The sequence below is a fragment of the Chionomys nivalis genome, chromosome 24, assembly GCF_950005125.1.
Source record: "Chionomys nivalis chromosome 24, mChiNiv1.1, whole genome shotgun sequence".
NCBI classification, from domain to species: domain Eukaryota; kingdom Metazoa; phylum Chordata; class Mammalia; order Rodentia; family Cricetidae; genus Chionomys; species Chionomys nivalis.
Window position 1 is genome coordinate 13436147 of NC_080109.1, and position 19253 is coordinate 13455399.

General features: G+C 41.0%; 1 protein-coding gene across 1 annotated transcript in view; it reads right to left on the minus strand.

The window, feature by feature from the left end:
* Nucleotides 1-6055: 6055 nt before the first annotated feature.
* Rsrc1 (arginine and serine rich coiled-coil 1) overlaps nucleotides 6056-19253 on the minus strand; it is a 284228-nt gene continuing 271030 nt past the window's right edge. The window contains exons 8-10 of the mRNA XM_057756995.1: nucleotides 17005-17111; nucleotides 8558-8710; nucleotides 6056-7983 (exon numbers count right to left, since the gene is read on the minus strand). Coding sequence (XP_057612978.1) covers nucleotides 7891-7983; nucleotides 8558-8710; nucleotides 17005-17111 — 353 coding nt within the window. The 3' untranslated portion in view covers nucleotides 6056-7890. The remainder of the gene's footprint in view (nucleotides 7984-8557; nucleotides 8711-17004; nucleotides 17112-19253) is intronic.

A 19253-nucleotide genomic window follows, 5' to 3' on the forward strand; every position in this document is an offset into this window, starting at 1 on the left:
ATTTCCCTAGTGCTAGGTTTCTTACTAGCCTCATCATGGTCCCTCAATCAAGATATCTCTTTCCTTGATCTCCCCTCTCTCTGTCCTTCCTCCATCTCGACCATCCTGTTCCCTCATGTTCTCCTCCCTTCCCCTCCTCCTCCCCTCCATTCACCCTCCCTTCTTTTATTTATTTATTTATTTATTTATTTATTTATTTATTTTTTATTCTTTTTTAATTAAAATTTCCACCTGCTCCCCGTTTCCCATTTCCCTCCCCTCCTCCCAAATATTGCCCCCTCCCCCCACTCCCCTCCCCCTATCCCCACTCCTCTTCTCCTCCCCCCACACCATTCCCCCTCCCTCTCGATACTGAAGAGCAGTCCAAATTCTCTGCCCTGCGGGAAGACGAAGGTCTTCTATCTACGTCCAGGAAGGTGAGCTTCTAAACAGGCTAAGCTCCCACAAAGCCAGTTCATGTATTAGGATTGAAACCTAGTGCCATTGTCCTTGGCTTCTCATCAGTCTTCATTGACCGCCATGCTCAGAGAGTCCGGAATAAACCCATGCTTATTCAGTCCCAGACCAGCTGGCCTTGGTGGGCTCCTAATAAATCAGTTCCACTGTCACAGTGGGTGTCACCCTCCCTTCTTCCCCCACCCCTATGTTCCCAATTTTCTCAGGAGTTCTTGTCTGTTTCCCCTCTCAGGGGCATCCATGGATGTCTCTGTTAGGATTCTCTTTGTTAACCTAGCTTCCTGGAACAACCTGGATGCCATGTGAATTTTACAGTCATAGAACCAAAGAAAGAAATGAGAGCATATTTTAGTTAGTGTTCTATTGCTGTGAAGAGTCCATTACCAAGGCAACTCTTATAAAAGGTAGCATTTAATTTCAGGCTCATGGTTCCAGAGGGTAGTTGAGGCCATGACTGTCCAGGCGGAAAGTAGACAAGCATGGTACTGGAGAAGCAGCTTTTGAGCTGCAGGCAGCAGGCAGCAAACAGAGAAAGAAACAAACACAAGGCCAGGTGTGGGCTTTTGAAACCTCAGTCTACCCTCAGTAGACTTGAAAAGGCCACACCTCCTCCAATAGGATCACATCTCCTAATGCTACCCGAATACTTCCACTATCTGAGATCATGCATTCAAATATCTGTGCCTATGGGTCCATTCTCATTCAAGATGCCACAGTGTCTTTATCAAATGCCTTTGTGGGGATATCAGGAAGGCCCAGTAGAGCCAAGGGGAAACCTCTGCATGGGTTCCAGGGGTTACCATATAGCATGCTTAGCTTAAAGATTGGTGGGAGATTGTTTTCTGCTAAGCTCAATGGCACATTCTAAAAGTTTTACTCTGTAGTTATGAGGTTTAGTTAGATACAGAATTGATGGTAAATGGTTATTAAAAAGCACTGATGATAACCTAAGATAATTTTGGCTCTTGATCTGCAATATTTCATCTCTCCATAATCACAGGGCTTTAGTCAGTTTATAGGAACTTAGATAAAAATGTGGCTTCTTGAGAGAACTTGGCTTTTGGAGAAAACTTCACGTCATAATTATCAGGAAATTTTCTGCTATGAATGAACTGAAATACTATATCCCACTGCAGTTTGGATATTAAAATATCCCCCCAACTCATGTGTTGAAGGTATGGTCCGCAGTATAACTCTCAAGGGCAGGCCTTTTAGGAAGTGTTTGGATCATGACAGTTCTAACCTAAATCCATTGGTTTAATTACAAATGGCTTCATAATCTGCTGACATTTTTGGGAAGTGGTAGAAACAGAGATATGGGATTTTGTTAGAGAAACTAGGTCACTGAGGGGGTGCCGTTGAAGGTCTAGACTTTCTTCCCATGATCTCACTCTCTTCTCTGTCTATTTTCCATGAGGTGAGTTCAGCATATGACTTGTGCAAGTCAGGTCTCTCTTTTCATCATGTACGGTATGGGGATATGGGGGTCAAACTCAGTGTGTGAGGCTCAGTGGCAGGTCTGCCTATAGCCTGACCCACACAACGGTGACAAGAAAAATAACTTAATAACTCTCATTTTACATTATAAGAAAGCTATTTCCTTTATTCAAAGCTAGCAAGTGAGCAGATTTATTGCTACCTGAAATGTTCTCTTAATATAATTTCTCTAAAATATATTGACAAATATTGGGAACTTTGAAGAACTTGCAGTCTAGTAAGATGGCAGGAAATCATTTAATTTACAAGGTTCATTCTAGAATTGAACCTGCTTTTTCACTCCTACTGATCGGTGTTACCTTTGTTATTACAAAAAGCGACAAAGATTTTTTTTTTGTTACAGATTGTGGTGACTCCAAAATAGTTTTTCAAATGAGAAAAGACATATTTTAATATCACTCCTATTCAAGGATATCATAGGTCTCTGTTTAAATATCCTATCTAGGAACTTAGGAATTAGTTGAATGTTTCTTGGAAATTGTACCAGAGTTATTTTTAAGATAAAAATACCTAAAACCAACACTTCACATTAGAGCCGTTGTGAATAATGACGTATGTGCCAGTCACCTGTCCCCGTCTCAGCGCCAGCTATAAAGGTCTGCAGAAAGCCTGCATGAGTGCCCCCGTTGAAGGTGGGCCACACAGTGTTGAAGACGAGCACAGGAAGAGGTGCTAACGGGAAGATGAGTCTCTCCTTGAAGGCTCGAGGGCTCTTGGTAGAGAGCTACTAAATGACACAGGGCTCATATTGCTATTTCTGCACGATGGCATACTTCTAAAACGTTTTTGTGAAGTGCAACAAAGCATATTTATAAAACTTTTGATAGCTTTAGATGACTTCTATTTTCTTGCCTGAGGTGAGTAGACACTGGTCATTCAAGCATACAGCATTTTGGAAGAAAACTATTATTTCCAACTGTTACAAAGTTGACAATTCTAAGACTTATCTTCTCCAGGTAAGGGAGAATTACTTAAGCTACAAAATGTCTAAATAGATGATCTATCCATAGATTTTTAGAAAAAACAAAACAAAAACAAAAAGCCCTCAAGAATACCCCACTTGTCTCAACACATCATCCTTGAATTTGGGAACCATTCATGCTTTTCTAAAAACTCCATTTTAACTTTTTAGGATCAAAGAGATAGATAGACACAGTCGTGGATTTTGCCAGAAACAAGGGCTTGGCAGCCCACTGCTGAAAGGCCTCTGAAGGCAGAGTTTTCTATGGGTTTATCTGAGTACCAAGCATAGGATCCCAGGAAGAGAGGGTCAGCTCAGTTCACCACTCTGAGAACTGCAGCGGTTTCATTTTGCCAGTTCTCTCGAAGACCTAAAAATAAGGTGGTACATTGTGGAGTTTGAAGTGTTGTCTTACTACATTGGCACATTTTAGTTTTTGAAAATTGATCTGTCTCTTTGGAAGGAGAGGAAGTCACAGGAGGCCAGCGTATCCTGAATGGTCACACCCACATCACTGGAAAAAAACAAAACAAAACAAAGAAAGAAACAAAACCACCTACCAGTCTTTTAAGTTCATTATGCTGCTATTGGGAAAAAATTATGGTTTAAAAATTTTCAATGCACATTATACAAAGAAAAGTAGACTTTAATGAAAGCCTGGGGAAATATAGGACTAATGAGATGCTTGTTTAAAGTTTAGAGCCACTGTTGGTAGACGCTAATCTAGAAGGGAGAACACCACATATCATACATGTCATGGGAGCCAAATTTTGTAGGGTTAAAGACACTGGATATTTAAATCAGAGAAAAAGGACTAGGTTGGTTGTAAAATTTTTTTTGTACTCATTCCAATGAGCTTGACAAATTTATTTTAATTGCACTTACTATGTATTTTTGGTGCTGAAGCCTGAATTCATATCCTGCACTCCACCACGATAACAGTTACTCTGTCAATCTAAATGACCTGAGAAGTGTCTAGATCAGTAAGGTACACCTCTAGCTGTGACTCTGAGCATATGTACAGAAAGGACCGAGGGAGACCTCTCAATGTGCTTGCCATCATCCCATGGGCTAAGTGGCCTGAAGGGGCCAAAAGAGTGGTTCTCAACCTGTGGGTCACAATCCCTTTGGTGAATCTCTGTTTCTAAGAGTATGATTCTTAACAGCAGCAAAATTATGTAGTAACACAAATAGTTTTATGGTTGGGGTCAGCACAACATGAGGAACTGTATTAAAGGGTTGCAGCATCAGGAAGGCTGAGAAGCACTGCTCTCAAAGGTGAGGAAAGAGAACACCTTGCTGCTGCCAGGGGTACACTCTGCTTCCCGCTAACGCCACGGAAGCTGCTTTGTCATGCTCTCCAGTCACGATGACCTGAAGCCTTCAAACCCACAGGCAAAAGTAAATCCTCTTCCTAGAAGCGCCTTTCCTCCGGGATTTTACCCCAACAATAAGAAATGGACATAAATACCCTACCCCTAACTGAGCAATTTAAATAACCAGCCAGTTAAGAATACTTGCTATTTGAAACGGGAAAGTCTTTCATAATTAAAAAAAAAAATAGTCATGATCTCTATGTCAAACACTGGGTCAAATTCTGGGGTAAAATGTTAGCAAAAGTAGTCCTGAGATGTAATATGTCTGGATGTTTTTTATTTGATTTAGGAGAAAAAAACCACCAGAAATTGGAGATGAAATATTAAAAGTCCATCTTCATGGCAAAGGTTAGGATAATACTCAGATTCACAGTGTTCTTCATCTCTATTTTTATTCTTGACCTCTTGCAAAGCCTCAGCCATGTCCTTATGAAGAGGACACACTTTCCACAAGGGAGTTCCAAAAGTAAGTTTCCTTAGGGTAGTAGTATCTAACAGTTGTCTGGTCATTTCATCACAAGAATTTTGATTGATGTCTAAACCAAAAACTTTGGGAAAGACCCAAGTACAGGAAGAAAAAAAAAGATGAGTCAGGCTGTGGAGCTGGAGGTTCCAGGCATCTTAGCTGTCTAAGACCAGTTGTGGAGCAGTTGCAATCTCATCCATGAAGCCTTCTTGATTTTTTTTTTTTTTTTTTTTTTTTTGGGATTCGGACTAATTTCGCTCTTTCTTTTACATAACCCAGTCTTCTCTCCTGCTAGTATGTGTTAGATTTCTTATATTATTGGCATGCCTAGGCTTGGTAGCTTAGCCTCTTGAGGGTAGAACCCTCACTGATACCCCTTGTGTCTGTCCAAAGATCCCTATAGTGCGTTGAGCATAAACGAAGCACTCAGAGTAATATTCATGACTAAGGTGGTAAACATGACCATGAAGAAGTTTTGGATTTCCTAAATAGGTTCATTGCAGCTCTTCCAGGACAGAACAGAACCTCATGGTGCTGTCAAGGAAGCAGATCAGAGAAGACCGATTGAACACAGAGCAGGGATGTGGGCTATTGCCAAGATCAGCTCAAAGTCCAAAGAAACACACATAAACTGGAGGGTAGCTTTTAAAACAATTGCCCATGCAACTGTTTATTTTGTTTTTCATTAAAATGCTCCCCAAGTCAAAATGTTCACTTGGGCTAAGTAATGTATTTTTCTATGAGCATTTTAAGTGTTATTTTCCCCCTCCCCAAAAATCAGAGCAGGAAGGTCATTTATAAATATCCCCACTTTATACGCTAGATAGGATGCTCAAGTCAAGTAGGTAAACGACCTGAGCACTCCATCCCCTCATCGTTGGGCCTCCTCATAAAGTGAGTGCCAGAAACAACGCTCTTGGTCTATTCTTCCTAGCAGTGTGCCTGGCATCAGAAATAAAAACCTAACTTACAATAGCACCTATTGTTTGCAAGAACGATATTTCCTATTTCCTATGCTATTTCGGTGCACTTAAGGTCTCTTACAAGCTGGGTAATTATCACTAATCAAGCGACATGAAAAAGCTGGTTGTATTTTACAGGCTTATTATGTTGGGATATTAAAGGTGGCCAGGGTGCATCATCCAGCTTGAGTTTGGCAATGCGTTTGATAATGTTCTATGAAGTCTCTTCATTAAATCTGACTTGGCTTCTGTGGTCATGCTGTAGTTTTAGAGAGAAACAAAATTAACGAGATATGGAAACGAAGGAGGAAGTAGTCACTGAGTTCTTTAGGACCAAGTTTATTTTTTCACTTAAAAAAGCAACCAACTTCAATTTGATTTATTCCCACAAAACACTGATCTTTAAAATCCAAATTCCTTTTAATTCAAGTCTCCACATTTGGTGTCCCTATCCCGAAGGAACACGAGTGGAAGATATATTATAAAGTTGGTCACGGGGTCTTCATTGCTGCACAGACAGGGAGCCTTGAACATACTGAGAAAATTGTGTAGGCTCCCTACGGCCAACTGACACCCACATCCTTTCCTAGACACAGACTTCCTAAGGGGCGAGAGCACATCGACAGCTTACAAATTGTACAAGAAATTCACAAGCAAAGTCCTACAGAAACGCGAATCCCTCCTGAGACCACGGCCGTGAAGCCGTGTATATGCATTAACAATGACACAGAGCTGACTTCACACTGGGTATGTTTATTTATAGACCGAGGAAGACAGCCTCTAAGATCCAGAAAATGTATTCATAAAAACAAGCATTTAGAACAAACTTCTTCATGACACTTGCAATTGAGTGCAAGTTCTTTGTAGTTCTCATGTGTAATAGAACCAAGATTTCCCGTGGTTCTAAAGTATGAAGACGATAGAATCAAAATGTATCGTACCCCAAGGCCTTGCCACGGCTGTGTCTGAAGCTCTAGCCTTCACAGAGACCACGTGAGAACAAACAGAGCAAGATGGAAAAAGGAAGCATTTGTTGTGCTCGGGGTTGAAATCCAGTTTTGTCCAGCAAGGATCCGTCCTTCTCTCTAGTACATTTAAGACGGATTGCAGTGAGCTCTGCTGCTCAGCCACAGAGAAAGGCGTTCTACACAGTGGCCCCCAAAGGCTCAACTGTTCAAGGCTTGGTTTCCTCCCTGCTGCTGGTGCTGCGAGAGTTACTGGATCCCAGGATTATAACTTCATCATGGCACAGCATAGGCTGCTAGGCGGGAGGGACAAACTAGAAGCAGGAGAAAGGAGGGTATGCAGTCTCTTGGCTTCCTGACGGCCCATACTGAGCGGCTTCCCTGTGCCTTGTCCTCGTGCTATGCTTTTGCCTGCCACAGGCCCGAGCAGTGGAAGCAGCTGAGCACGGGCTTCTCAAGCCACAGACGAAAACCTTTCCTCTGATATGACGCCAGGCCTTTGTCACAGCAGTGCAGTGACTGATGCACTGGGTTTGATTTCTAAAGGAAAGAGCACTGAATACAAACCCATCTCTAATTCGAAGTTTTTCAGATAAGGCTCCATCACGTACTCCAAGGTGTCCGAGCCCTTCTGTGACGTGCAGACTGGAGTTGAGATCCTCCTGCCTAAGCCTCCAGAGGACTAGGATTAGAGGGTTGACACCACACTTGCACAGGAAAAGGTTTTAGCAAACGCGTTGCCTTCACATCTAACATGGTAACTGTTTCGATCTCATAAAAGGTACCTTTTATGAGACCTAAAAATGTTAAGAAAGGTGAGATAAGAGATTCAAAAAGAGTTTTATAATGCATAGGAGATGAAATCTTATACTAAATATCATGACTCTTATATCCAATATTGGGTCAGAAACATGACTTTGTAAAAACTGTAATGAAATTCACTACTGAATATTCATTTACTTCAACACTGACATTTTTATGATTAGTTTTATTAACAAGATAATATGTTCACACACACATCTTTTATAACAGATTCACTCTTCACAATGTTTGATTCGAAACAGCAAATATTTAGTTGAACATGAAGGAAGAAATGAGATTTGCTTTCTATGCAATTGGCTAAGTTATTTTTATGAGTAAAAGTTAACATTAGTATTTTAAACCCTCAATTTTCAAGGCTTTGTCAACTCAACCGGAAGTCTCTTGCTCAGGCCACAGGACTGCCCATGAGTCTTTCTTGTCGGAGGGCAATTAATCTCTTGAACCACTTTTCTTCAGCTTCGGCTTTTTCAATAAATAACTACAGTAAAAGAGAGAAGGCAAACGTTACTGTGCATCGGCAGGTCGGACCTGACGCGACATGACACAAATCACTGTGATGGACGACTCCCCGGGCAGCAGTGTGCACTGCTCAGCCCCTGAAGGCTACATCGCTGTTAACCCACCCACTGCAGGTTAGTGCTCAGCAGTTGGGGAGCAAGGGGACAACCTGAATGTTGTTTCACTGACAGTGAGTTCATTTATGAGAAACACCAACCACATCACTGCAGAGAGACAGTAAATGGTATTAGTTACAGCTCACACCTGAAAACCAGAGCTGACCTGCATTAGAACTTCTACTGCCAGTTACAAAAAAGGAAGACTATTTTCCTTTTTTGACCATGTTCCTTAAGTACAGAATCATTCTAGCAGGCAGGAAATGTGTAGACAACACCAGACTTGAATATACATAAACAATCTTAAGGCCCGAGGCCAGCTGCCCATCTGCAGCAAAGAGAAGCCATGAACCCTCCCCTGCATGTCTTCCCAGGGCCAGAATAAAGGGGGACTGCTCGGGAGACTCTGAGCGGATTCATCAGGTTTAAGGGTCTCACATTTGGATGAGCTAGAGAATTGTCATCTTGGTACTTGATAGCCGTGGGGATGCTGTCAGGGTCTATTTCCTTTCCAGTGCTGGGTGGCTCAGCAGCTACTGATGCTGGTCCTGATGCTGGAGTCGCATGTTTCACCTCGCTTGGCTCTACCGACTGAAAATGCAACACAGCAATCTAAGCATAATCCATGTTTAGAGGATGGGCTTCTTAATATTTAATACTGAACAATGATTGCTCTAGTAAGTCTCCTCTGAGATGATAGTCATTTCAAAAGGCTCCACATTCCTGAATGAGAAAAAAATTGTTACTCAAAGAAACAAAAACAAATACACGTGTGGAGGGAATTTTTTCATTTCCTGTGATCAGCGTGCTTTTCTTAAGATGTCACTGTCTAGCTTTATACTATTGAAATACACAAGCACACACACATATACATATTTCTTATGACGTCACTGTCTAGCTTTATACTATTGAAATACACATGCACACACACATATACATATTTCTTATGTCACTGTTTAGCTTTATACTATTGAAGTACACATGCACACACACATATACATATTTGGTGTCTGAATTATAATAATAAAAGTGTTACAATATACTTCTAATATTTAGTTGGCCTCAGAAAGCTATCCTTAAAATACTTATCTATCCATGTTAGCTACAAGTTACACATCATATTATGGATTTTAGCACATCTAGAAAATTAGACAACCGTTATCATGATCTATTTCAAAATATCTTAATTATTCCTTCCAACATTCCATGTCTCTTAGCAATCACTCATTTTTTTATAACCTCTTGATGATGACTTTGTGTATTCTGGATCTCTGTGTAAAGAACCATGCACTAGGGCCTGGCGGTGGTGGCGCACGCCTTTAATCCCAGCACTCGGGAGGCAGAGGCAGGCGGATCTCTGGGAGTTCGAGACCAGCCTGGTCTACAAGAGCTAGTTCCAGGACAGGCTCCAAAACCACAGAGAAACCCTGTCTCGAAAAAAAAACCAAAAAAAAAAAAAAAAAAAACATGCACTAATGTTTTCTGTGTGAAGGACCATGCACTAATGGTTTCCTGTGTAAAGGACCATGCACTAATGGTTTCCTGTGTAAAGGACCATGCACTAATGGTTTCCTGTGTGAAGGACCATGCACTAATGGTTTCCTGTGGCTGGTTCCTTCATTGAGCCTAGTATTTCAAAGAGCCATACATGTTAGAACATATCAGTACTTCTTTTTTGTAGTTGCTAAATAATATTCCATTGTATGGATCTGCACATCACCCACTGATGGACTCATGTGTTATCTTTTAAGATTACTTAAAATAGTTTGAAATAAATAAGAGTTTGTAAAATAAAGGTACATTATATTCTGTAAGAATAAAACTACATTTGTTGCTTTTTTTTCAAACTATATGCAATGTTTGCCACGGCCCAAACTGTTGTAAGTGCTGGGAACACAAAGACTGATAACCCATGGTTCCTGCCATGAAGGAACCAGTGGCACATGCCGACTCAGGTAAACTTCAGTCTTCCTGACAGGAGGTGGCCTGAGGAGTGACTGATTAGCAGCCAGGCTGTAGGGATTCTATGAATCAATTAGGTAAGAATATGAAGTTAAAATTAAAATACAATATAAAAGAGACAAATGGGAGATCAATTCTCTGTAGTCTTTATCTCTGTGGTCTATATTTATGGATTCAATTTCTTTACTTTCTATTTTCTTTTGACTTAAATCTACTTCTTAACACCCATTTTTAAAATGAAGTTCAAAACAAATATTACTATGAAAAATGTGTAGAGGATGAACTATGCATAAATTAATTAAGTTTTTTTAGATTACTTTACCTTCAATTTGGAGACCTATCAATTTAGCCATCTCATTAACACTGCTTGGTGAGCCCTAGCTACCAAGGGAGAAAAAGTGCCCTGTAGTTTTGCTGCTGAGCTTTGCTGTCTGAATGAACACATTATAGCACATATATAAAATAAATATACAATTATTAATAATAGCAGACTTTGCCAAGAAATATGTAAGAATGATGGGGACTGGAGAGGTGAGTCTAGTTTAGATTTGGTACCTAGGCACAATATCTTTTATTTAGGAGGTAAAACTTATTTTTATTTTTCTGGAGGTAAAATTTTAGACCCGAATAATAAGAATAGCCAGACACATGATGAGGATACAAGAGAATGCTTTCGCCAGAGGAACAGTGTGTACAATCTGAGAGGAGGAAAATGAGAGGGAGGCCCAAGGAGAGAGTGTAGCCAGCCTTGGTGGTTGCTTGCTCAGCCCAGCCACACCTCCATCAGCTCCAGTACAGGAAACTGGTCCAGGCAGAAAGGCCGGGGACTGGGAGAATCACACTCATCCTAAGATGAGTGATCTTAGGATGCGCACCCTTGTGCTCCCTAATGTCAGATACCTGAAACCTGCTCCTCAGATACTGTCAAGTTCTATAGTTGTTTTGGTAGAAGGGAAAGTCCTATGTGTTGTGATTAGTTTTTCTCTGTGTGTGAGTTCGTGCATGTATGCGCGTGCGTGCGTGCATAGCCGTGGGGATGCTGTCAGGGTCTATTCCTTTCCAATGCTGGGTGGCTCAGCAGCTACTGATGCTGGTCCTGATGCTGGAGTCGCATGTTTCACCTCGCTTGGCTCTACCGACTGAAAACGCAACACAGCAATCTAAGCATAATCCATGTTTAGAGGATGGGTTTAGATACGTGTCATGCAAGCATGAGGACCTGGGTTCCATCCCCAGAAGTTCATAGAAAAGTGTGATGGTGTGTTTGTAGTCCCAGCACTGGGGGAAGCGGAGACAGGTACGATCCCTTTCCTCACTGTCCTCTCCTGCTTGGTGAGCTCCAGGTGTATGCGTGTGCATATGCTAGATGTTAAAGCCAGAGGTCAACGCTAGGTGTTGTTCCTCAGGTGCTCTCTATGTTGTTTCTTGGTCCAGGGTCTCAGACTGGCCTAGAGCTCACCAAACAGGCGAGGACAGTGAGGGAAGGGATCGTACCTGTCTCTGCTTCCCCCAGTGCTGGGATACAAACACACCACCACACTTTTCTATGAGCTTCTGGAGATGGAACCCAGGTCCTCATGCTTACATGACACGTATCTAATGTACTCAACCATCCCTTCATCCCAGATGCATTAATTCGTAATGGTAAGATTCATTCATTGCTTAAGCATTTGATTTGATTCAAACATGAATTCCTTTTCATGCTAAAAGAAGCTGATCTGCATGCATGGGAGAGACTTTTACTACTATAAACAAGATGATCCTGAAGGCTACACTTCTGGGAAGTCATCAAACAAGAGCAGAAATTATTACAAACTAGAGAAATCTATGCCACGAACTGTTTCCGAATGAAGGCATGCTTATCAAGACTGAACCTTATAATCAATGATATTCACATGAACCACAACATTAACTTTTATGGGCATTAAGAAGAAAGTTATTAAACTTTATTTGGCAGTTTTATTATATTTTGGAGTCAATATCCTCCTTCCATACCATCTAGATTTCAAACATTTGAATAACTCTGACCTATTGGGCCTAGAAGGTACATGGCCGTACAGATAAAGTTATGATGCACATTTATGAAACTGAGTTAAAGGCAAGCCCAATATTCTGTATGGGGAAAGGGGGACACATGTCAATTCAATAAGACTCAGTAAAACAACTTTTGGCAGGCCATGTTTCTTCATAAAGACGACCTGTCTCTGTACCCCAGCACAGGACTCAGGCAGGAGATGCTGACCACAGGCTGAACTACCTTGAAAAGATGCGGAGAAGCTTGAGAATTGTCCCTCTTCAAGTGGCAGAGATAACAGTCTCATTATAGAGCCAATTAACCTCACTGTTTTTTCCCATGCGAATTATCCACTTTGTGTGTGTGTTCCGTGTGTGTTGGCATACATGCATGGAGGCTGGGGGAGGACACAGAGTTCTGTTCTATTACTCCGTGCACTGATCCTGGAGCCAGGCTGCCTGCCTGGAGGACCCAGTGACCCTCCTGTTTCTACCCCACAGAACACATGTGGCCACACCTGGCTTTTTTTTCTGGTATTTTCCCCTCTGTGTGCTGGAATCTAAACACATATATTCATGCTTGCAAGAGCTCTCGCTCACCAAGCCATTTCTTCAGCTCCAACATTAATAAAAGTACAAATAAACATATAAATTAAAACTATCAAAAGTGGGGATTGGGAAATGGGAGTTGTTCAATGGTTGAGAGTGTTTGTAAAATCAGTAGCTGTTCCTTAGTTAAGTGACAGAAACTCCTAAGAGAAGTTGTTGCTCAACCATAAAATTGGACCTCATCACAGGCCCACAGAATGCCTGGCTTTGTGCAATACTGCCACCTGGTGGTATAGTTGGATAATACTTTCCTAATCTTAACACAGATGCCCAAATTGTGCGGGGTTCTCTACAGCTCTCCTTTCGAACACAGAGATTATTTGCCAAACATATCAGTCAGTCTTTGGCTAAATGACCTGTGCTAGGTTTATGTGGGAAAACATCCTGAAAACAAAGGACATCTTGTCTTCTAAAGTTAATGATGTATCAAGGATCTATCACATCCCAAACTTCTTGGGTAAGGTTTCAGAGCTAAGCTAGTTTAATCAATATGTATTATAGGAGCCCACGGTGTCTAGAATGTCATTGCCAGGGGCATTTCCTCCTGGTGACAGTTCTCTGGCTTAATTAGTGGACCTAACTCCTGGCAGCATGGACAGCCTTTTTAAAGAGGCAAACTTTAACTAAGAGCACAAAACTGTCCAGGAGAGACAGATATGGAAGCTCGGGCCCTGGGTGATTTAGTCCCCAAGAGAGTTAATCTTTGCTATGTATCAAGGATAGCCCATCACGTCTGCCCAGGCCCTGGATGAAATAGTACTCAGGATAATTTACTTCTCTTTGCTAAGTAATCTCCTCATAAATAATTCATCTCTTCGGCATCCCAAGTCCTGGCCTTCCACTGCAGACGCAGACATTTCCGACTAGAGAGCGAGGCCACTCTCTAAGCTAATAAATTGCCCCTCGTTTTATGTTTCAGTAGAGTATAAATTTATTCTTGTTAGCTCATCACTGCTCCTCTGAGCATCCCGGGTGCAGTTACTAAGAGCAGTCACGTGCTGGGGGGCTACGGCTCTACTGTGTACTCAAAGGGGAATGCCCTCTCCAGCATGTGCTCTGTTGACATGAATCCTTCCCATGTATGCTTTCATGAAGGAAAACATGAATTAAAAGTAAGCGTAAAGAGAAACAATACTTAGAACCAGACAGGAAAGTGTCACAGGACAAAACCCAGTCTACAGACTCTAGACTAGGTTTTTCACAAGAAAAACTTGCTCACTGATTATAAGAATGTCAATAAGAATGGACGTTAGAAAATAAATTCAAGGCCAAGCCTTCAAATAAACACATTCTTTTAGATGGATGTCTTTAGACTATGCAGACTGAGATAGTAAACAGGCACATATTCGTATGAATACCATTTCATCGCTGTGGCTTCCAGGAGCTGTGATGATAACACTATTAAAGTTCAAATACAGTAATCACAGCCAAAACCCAGGACTACAGGTGACCCAAGGCTATCTAGTCCTGTAGCTGAAAGACATTATACACTCAACTCATGTCTTTGTATGCTCTATGTTTAAAAATATCTGGTAATTAGAAGAGAAAGTGGTAAGTAACCTTGAACATATTGGCACAAAAGACCACTTCCTGAAGATAACACCAGTAGCACAGATACTGAGATCGACAATTAATAATAAATGGGACCCCCTGAAACTGAGAAGCTTCTGTAAGGCAAAGGACACAGTCACAAAACAAAATGACAAAAAAATATTCACCAACCCCACATTGGATAGACAGCTGATGTCCAATTATACAAAGAATTCAAGAAACTAGATATCAAAATTTCAAATAATTCAATTAAAAATGGGGTACAGATCTAAACTGAGAATTCTCAACAGACGAATCTCAAATGGCAGAAAGGCACTTAACATCCTTAGCCATCAAGGAAATGCAAATCAAAATGACTCTAAGATACCATCTTACACCTGTCAGAATGGTTAAGATCAAAAACACCAAGGATAGCTTATGCTGGATAGGATGTGGAGTAAGGGGAATACGCCTCCATTGCTGATGAGAGTGTAAACTTTAGAAATCAGTATGGTGGTTTCTCAGAAAATTGGAAATCAGTGTACGTCAAGATCCAGCAATACCACTGTTGAGCATACACCCAAAGGATGCAGACTCACACCACAAGGCCATTTGCTCAACCATGTTCATAGCAGCATTACTCATAATTGCCAGAATCCTAGATGCCCCTCAACAAAAGAATGGCTAAAGAAAATGTGGTACAATTACACAGGAGTACTACTCAGTGGTAAAAACAACAACAACTTGAAACTTGTAGGCAAATGGATGGAACTAGAAAAAAACCATCCCAAGTGAGGTAACCCAGACACAGAAAGACAAACATGGTATGTACTCACGCATAAGTGGAGATATTAAACATAAAGCAAAAGGTAACCAGCCCACAGTCCACAACCCCAGAGAAGACAGGAAACAAGGAGAACCCTAAGAGAGACATACATGGATTCCCCCCGCCCCCCCCGCCCGGGAAGAGGAAGCAGACAAGATTTCTTTGGTGAAGTAGCAAGTGTGGGGGGATACGGAAGGGTGGTAGGGGAGTGAGGAGGGGAAGGGAGTTGGGGGAGAACATGAGGGATTGGGAAGGTAGTTGAGGGACAGAGAGGGAAAAAAAGGAAAGAGATACCTTGAGAGAGAGACATTATTGGATTAGAAAGAAATCAGGCACTACGGAGATTCCCAAGAATCCACAGGATGACCCCAGTTAAGAATCTAAGCAATAGTGGAGAGGGTACCTAAGTTGCCTTTCTCCTGTAATCAGACTGATGACCACCTTAATTGTCACCATAGAATCTTCATAACTGATGGAAGCAGATGCAGAGATCTACAGCTAAGCAATAGGCCAAACTCCCGGAGTCCAGTCATAGAGAGGGAGGAGCGATATCACATGCAAAGAGGGATGGGAAAACCCACAGAAACAGCTGACTCGAGCTAGTGGAGCTCATTGACTCGGACTGACAGCTGGGGAAACTGCATAGGACCAAGTTAGGCCCTCTGAATGTGGGTGACAGTTGAGAGGTTTGGGCAGTTTGCGGGACCAGTCTCTAGTGCATGAACTGGCTCTTTGGAAACCATTTCCTATGGAGGGATACCTTGCTCAGTTTAGATACAAGGGGGAGGGCCTTGGTCCTGCCTCAAGTGATGTGACAGACTATGTTGACAACCCATGGGAGGCTTCACCCTCTCTGAGGAGGTGATTGAGGGTGGAGTGGGAAGAAGGTGGGGGGAGCGGGAGGACAGGAGGGAGAGGAACTGAAATTGATATGTAAAATAAGATAGTTTTAAAAATAAAAAAAAATTGTCAATTAAAAGTTTTATATCTCTATTAACACCAGGAACGCTGTAAGAAAGAACTTGATAATTTTGACATATCAGATTAACAAACATGAAAAAGCTTTGGTTTAAAAGACAGAAAGCTCCTTGCACTTTTGGGCAGAATTTAGATCACTACAATATTTTTGGAGGATAACTTTTGAAACATTAAATAATGTAAATCTGAACAAGTAACTTCATCTTATTAAAAACATGTAACATCCTAAAACATAACTACTTAGAAATCTGGTATTTCCAGGAGAACAATAGTGATTGCTACACCTATCGTTCACGTTATTCAGTCCCACATTTGTACTTTAGCCGTGCAGTGTGGTCAAAGTAGAAGACCGTGGGAGGAGACTACAGTGTTACTGCACTACATGACTGCTACCAAAGGAGACATACATGTCTTATAACATCTTTCCTTACTAAAGGAATGCAAATTCTTAAGAGCAGTTTTGTTAACAAGTGAAATAATAAGTGAGAAATTCAACAGAGATGACAGGGATTTCATTGAGCTTCTTTTGAATTAGTGACATACATCTGGGCACACATCTGGGCAAAGACTAGAGTCTTCTGTTTGAGTAACAGCTTTATCATTTAAAGTGCTTTGCCAATATCTGTCTAGGAATAACAATTCAAAAAGTGCACACAGATATTTGTATAAAAACAAAACCAACAACCCTGTCTATATTCATGAAATGGATATTAATTAGAGCTACAGAATCACGGGTGGTGGTATCTTAGTTGTTTTGGTAGTCTTTAAAATGAAGCGGTGTTAGAGGCACTTTCTGTAGGCAGGCTTGGGCTGATTCCACTGAATTCTCTCAGCAGCATGGCTGGTCTCCCTCCCTCCCTCATCTGCCTATTGGAGGAAGTGCCCACATCTAAGTAAAATCCATTAATAACACATGTTTTCAGTGGGAATCCAAAGGCTTATTCATAATGTCCACGTGGAAACTTACTTTTTTGACTTCCTTACTCGATCTGAATGTCTGCTGCACAAAAGAATCGCTTTCGATGGCTTCAATTTCTTTCACTCTTTTCACTTGTTCCACCAGCGTGGCTTGGTCTAAAAAAGAACAGTGTGAGTGAGCTCTGGGACAAGCTCGTTACCAACGGTAGACCTAGGCTAGGTTCTTTCTTTTAGCTGGATGCAAATGAAGGACATTAAGTTAAGCTGTAATAAGTACTTTCCATCTTGAATTTCAAAACTAAAATATGCCTAGAAACTAAGACTCTCATCAACAGTGTAAAACCTACTGAGGAGGCATTGCTATTGTGATTGTGGGTAATCAAAGATAACTTTGTGGGATGGCCTTTCCCTCTACTTCAACATTTTTATTATGGAAATAAATACAGAAAAGGAATGAAAGGATAACATAATTACCCATAACCATCACCCAATTTTCATAATCACCAACACTTTGTATTATTAGTTCACTGAGCCTCATTCCTAATGTATTCTGGGATAGAGACCTGGAGTATGTAAACAAACCCAAGAGGGCATATCATACAAAAACAAACTCCAGACCATATACTGTTTTCCCTAAATATTTTAGTGGTCATCGCTAACAGATTAAGACTTGATCCCAATAATAATAATGCTATCATAATACTGTTTGTCAGGCCTCAAATTACCACCAATGAAATATAATTTGCATGCTCCACATCCAACTTTCACTGGTTTAAAAGATGTCTTTCTACAGTAGGCTTGTTTGAACAAGATCTAAACAAGGATGCACATTACACTTGCTTGGTGGTCGGGACTGTCAGTCTCTTCCCACAGAGCCCACCACCCTTCCCTTTCACTGTCATCTACTGGCTTTAACCTTATGATGTTGTCTGACATGGTCCCCTCTCACCTAATGTGGGTGTAGGTCAGCAGAGACCTGACTCCATTCCAGTTCAGTTGATTTTGATCAAAAATATTATTTGATGTTTGGAGAGATGTCTCTGGGGCTAAAAGCCATTGTTGTTCTTGCACAAGTCCTGGGTTTAGTTCCCAGTACCAACCTGGCAGTTCACAACCGCCTATAGCACTAGTTCCAGAGAGTCTGAGGCATGCATGTGGTGCACACATATACATGCAGGCACTCACACATACACAAAAAATAAAAACATAAATCTTCAAAAATTATAACTGACACTACTTTGTAATTTTTCTTATATCAAATCAGGAAGCATCTGACCACCTGTCTTTTTACTAAATCAATTATTTAATAAGAGGCTATAAAATAGTAAATTTTCTTGTATTTATTGGTTCTGATTCTTTTACACTAGGGGAACCTTCACTCACTCACCCATTGGTGACTGAAATACAGCCTGTATTGTGGGAAAACAAGAATAGTTCCTCTCTAAAATTCGGAATGTGAGTGCAGGAACACACATGTATACTATGGCATGTGTGGATGCCAGAAGACAGCTCCTGGTTCTCTTCTTCCTCTGTGGGATTCAGATATTGAACTTGGATCACCAGGTTTGTGTGGTAAGCACTTTTACCTCCTGAGCCATCTCACTAGCCTGATTTCTTTTCTTTATTTAGTATTTTTGGTCTAAAGGTGATCAAAGATGCCATTATCAGTCCACAATAATGTGTATAGTTTTAATTCATGGCAAGTGCTTTCTTATTTTGATGGTCAAATTGCTTCAACTCTGGGTAGCTTGTCCATAGTGTGATTCCTAGACGTAAAAGCACACCAGATGTTGGAGGATTAACTTGTACAGTTCCCGTCCCCAGTGAAACTACCCACTTCTCTAAAATCCCAGGCTCCTAGTGGGGGAAGACAGCAGAGTCAGTGACCTGGGCACTGGGCATGTTCACCATTGCCGAACTGCCATGGCTTTTCAGTCTTTTTAATGTGCAGGGAAAAAAAGAAATCTTACTTAGGAGAGAAATTTTAATATGAGTCCATGTTGACTACTATCAATTCAATTAGCAGTTATGGCTCTAGGTAATTTTATAGTCACACATCTTCTCGTATGCTAAAAGTCTTTAGCATTAACAATCTGTCGAAAGTAGTACTCACTTTCCTATGAGGTATGCATTAGATTAAAAAAATAGAATGGCAAAAATTACTATAAATCACAAGAGGTATTAATGCATCTTCAGCCCCTTAGATTGCATATCACATATCCTGCTTATCAGATATTTACATTATGATTCATAGCAGTACCACAATTACAGCTATGAAGTAGCATGAAATAATTTAAT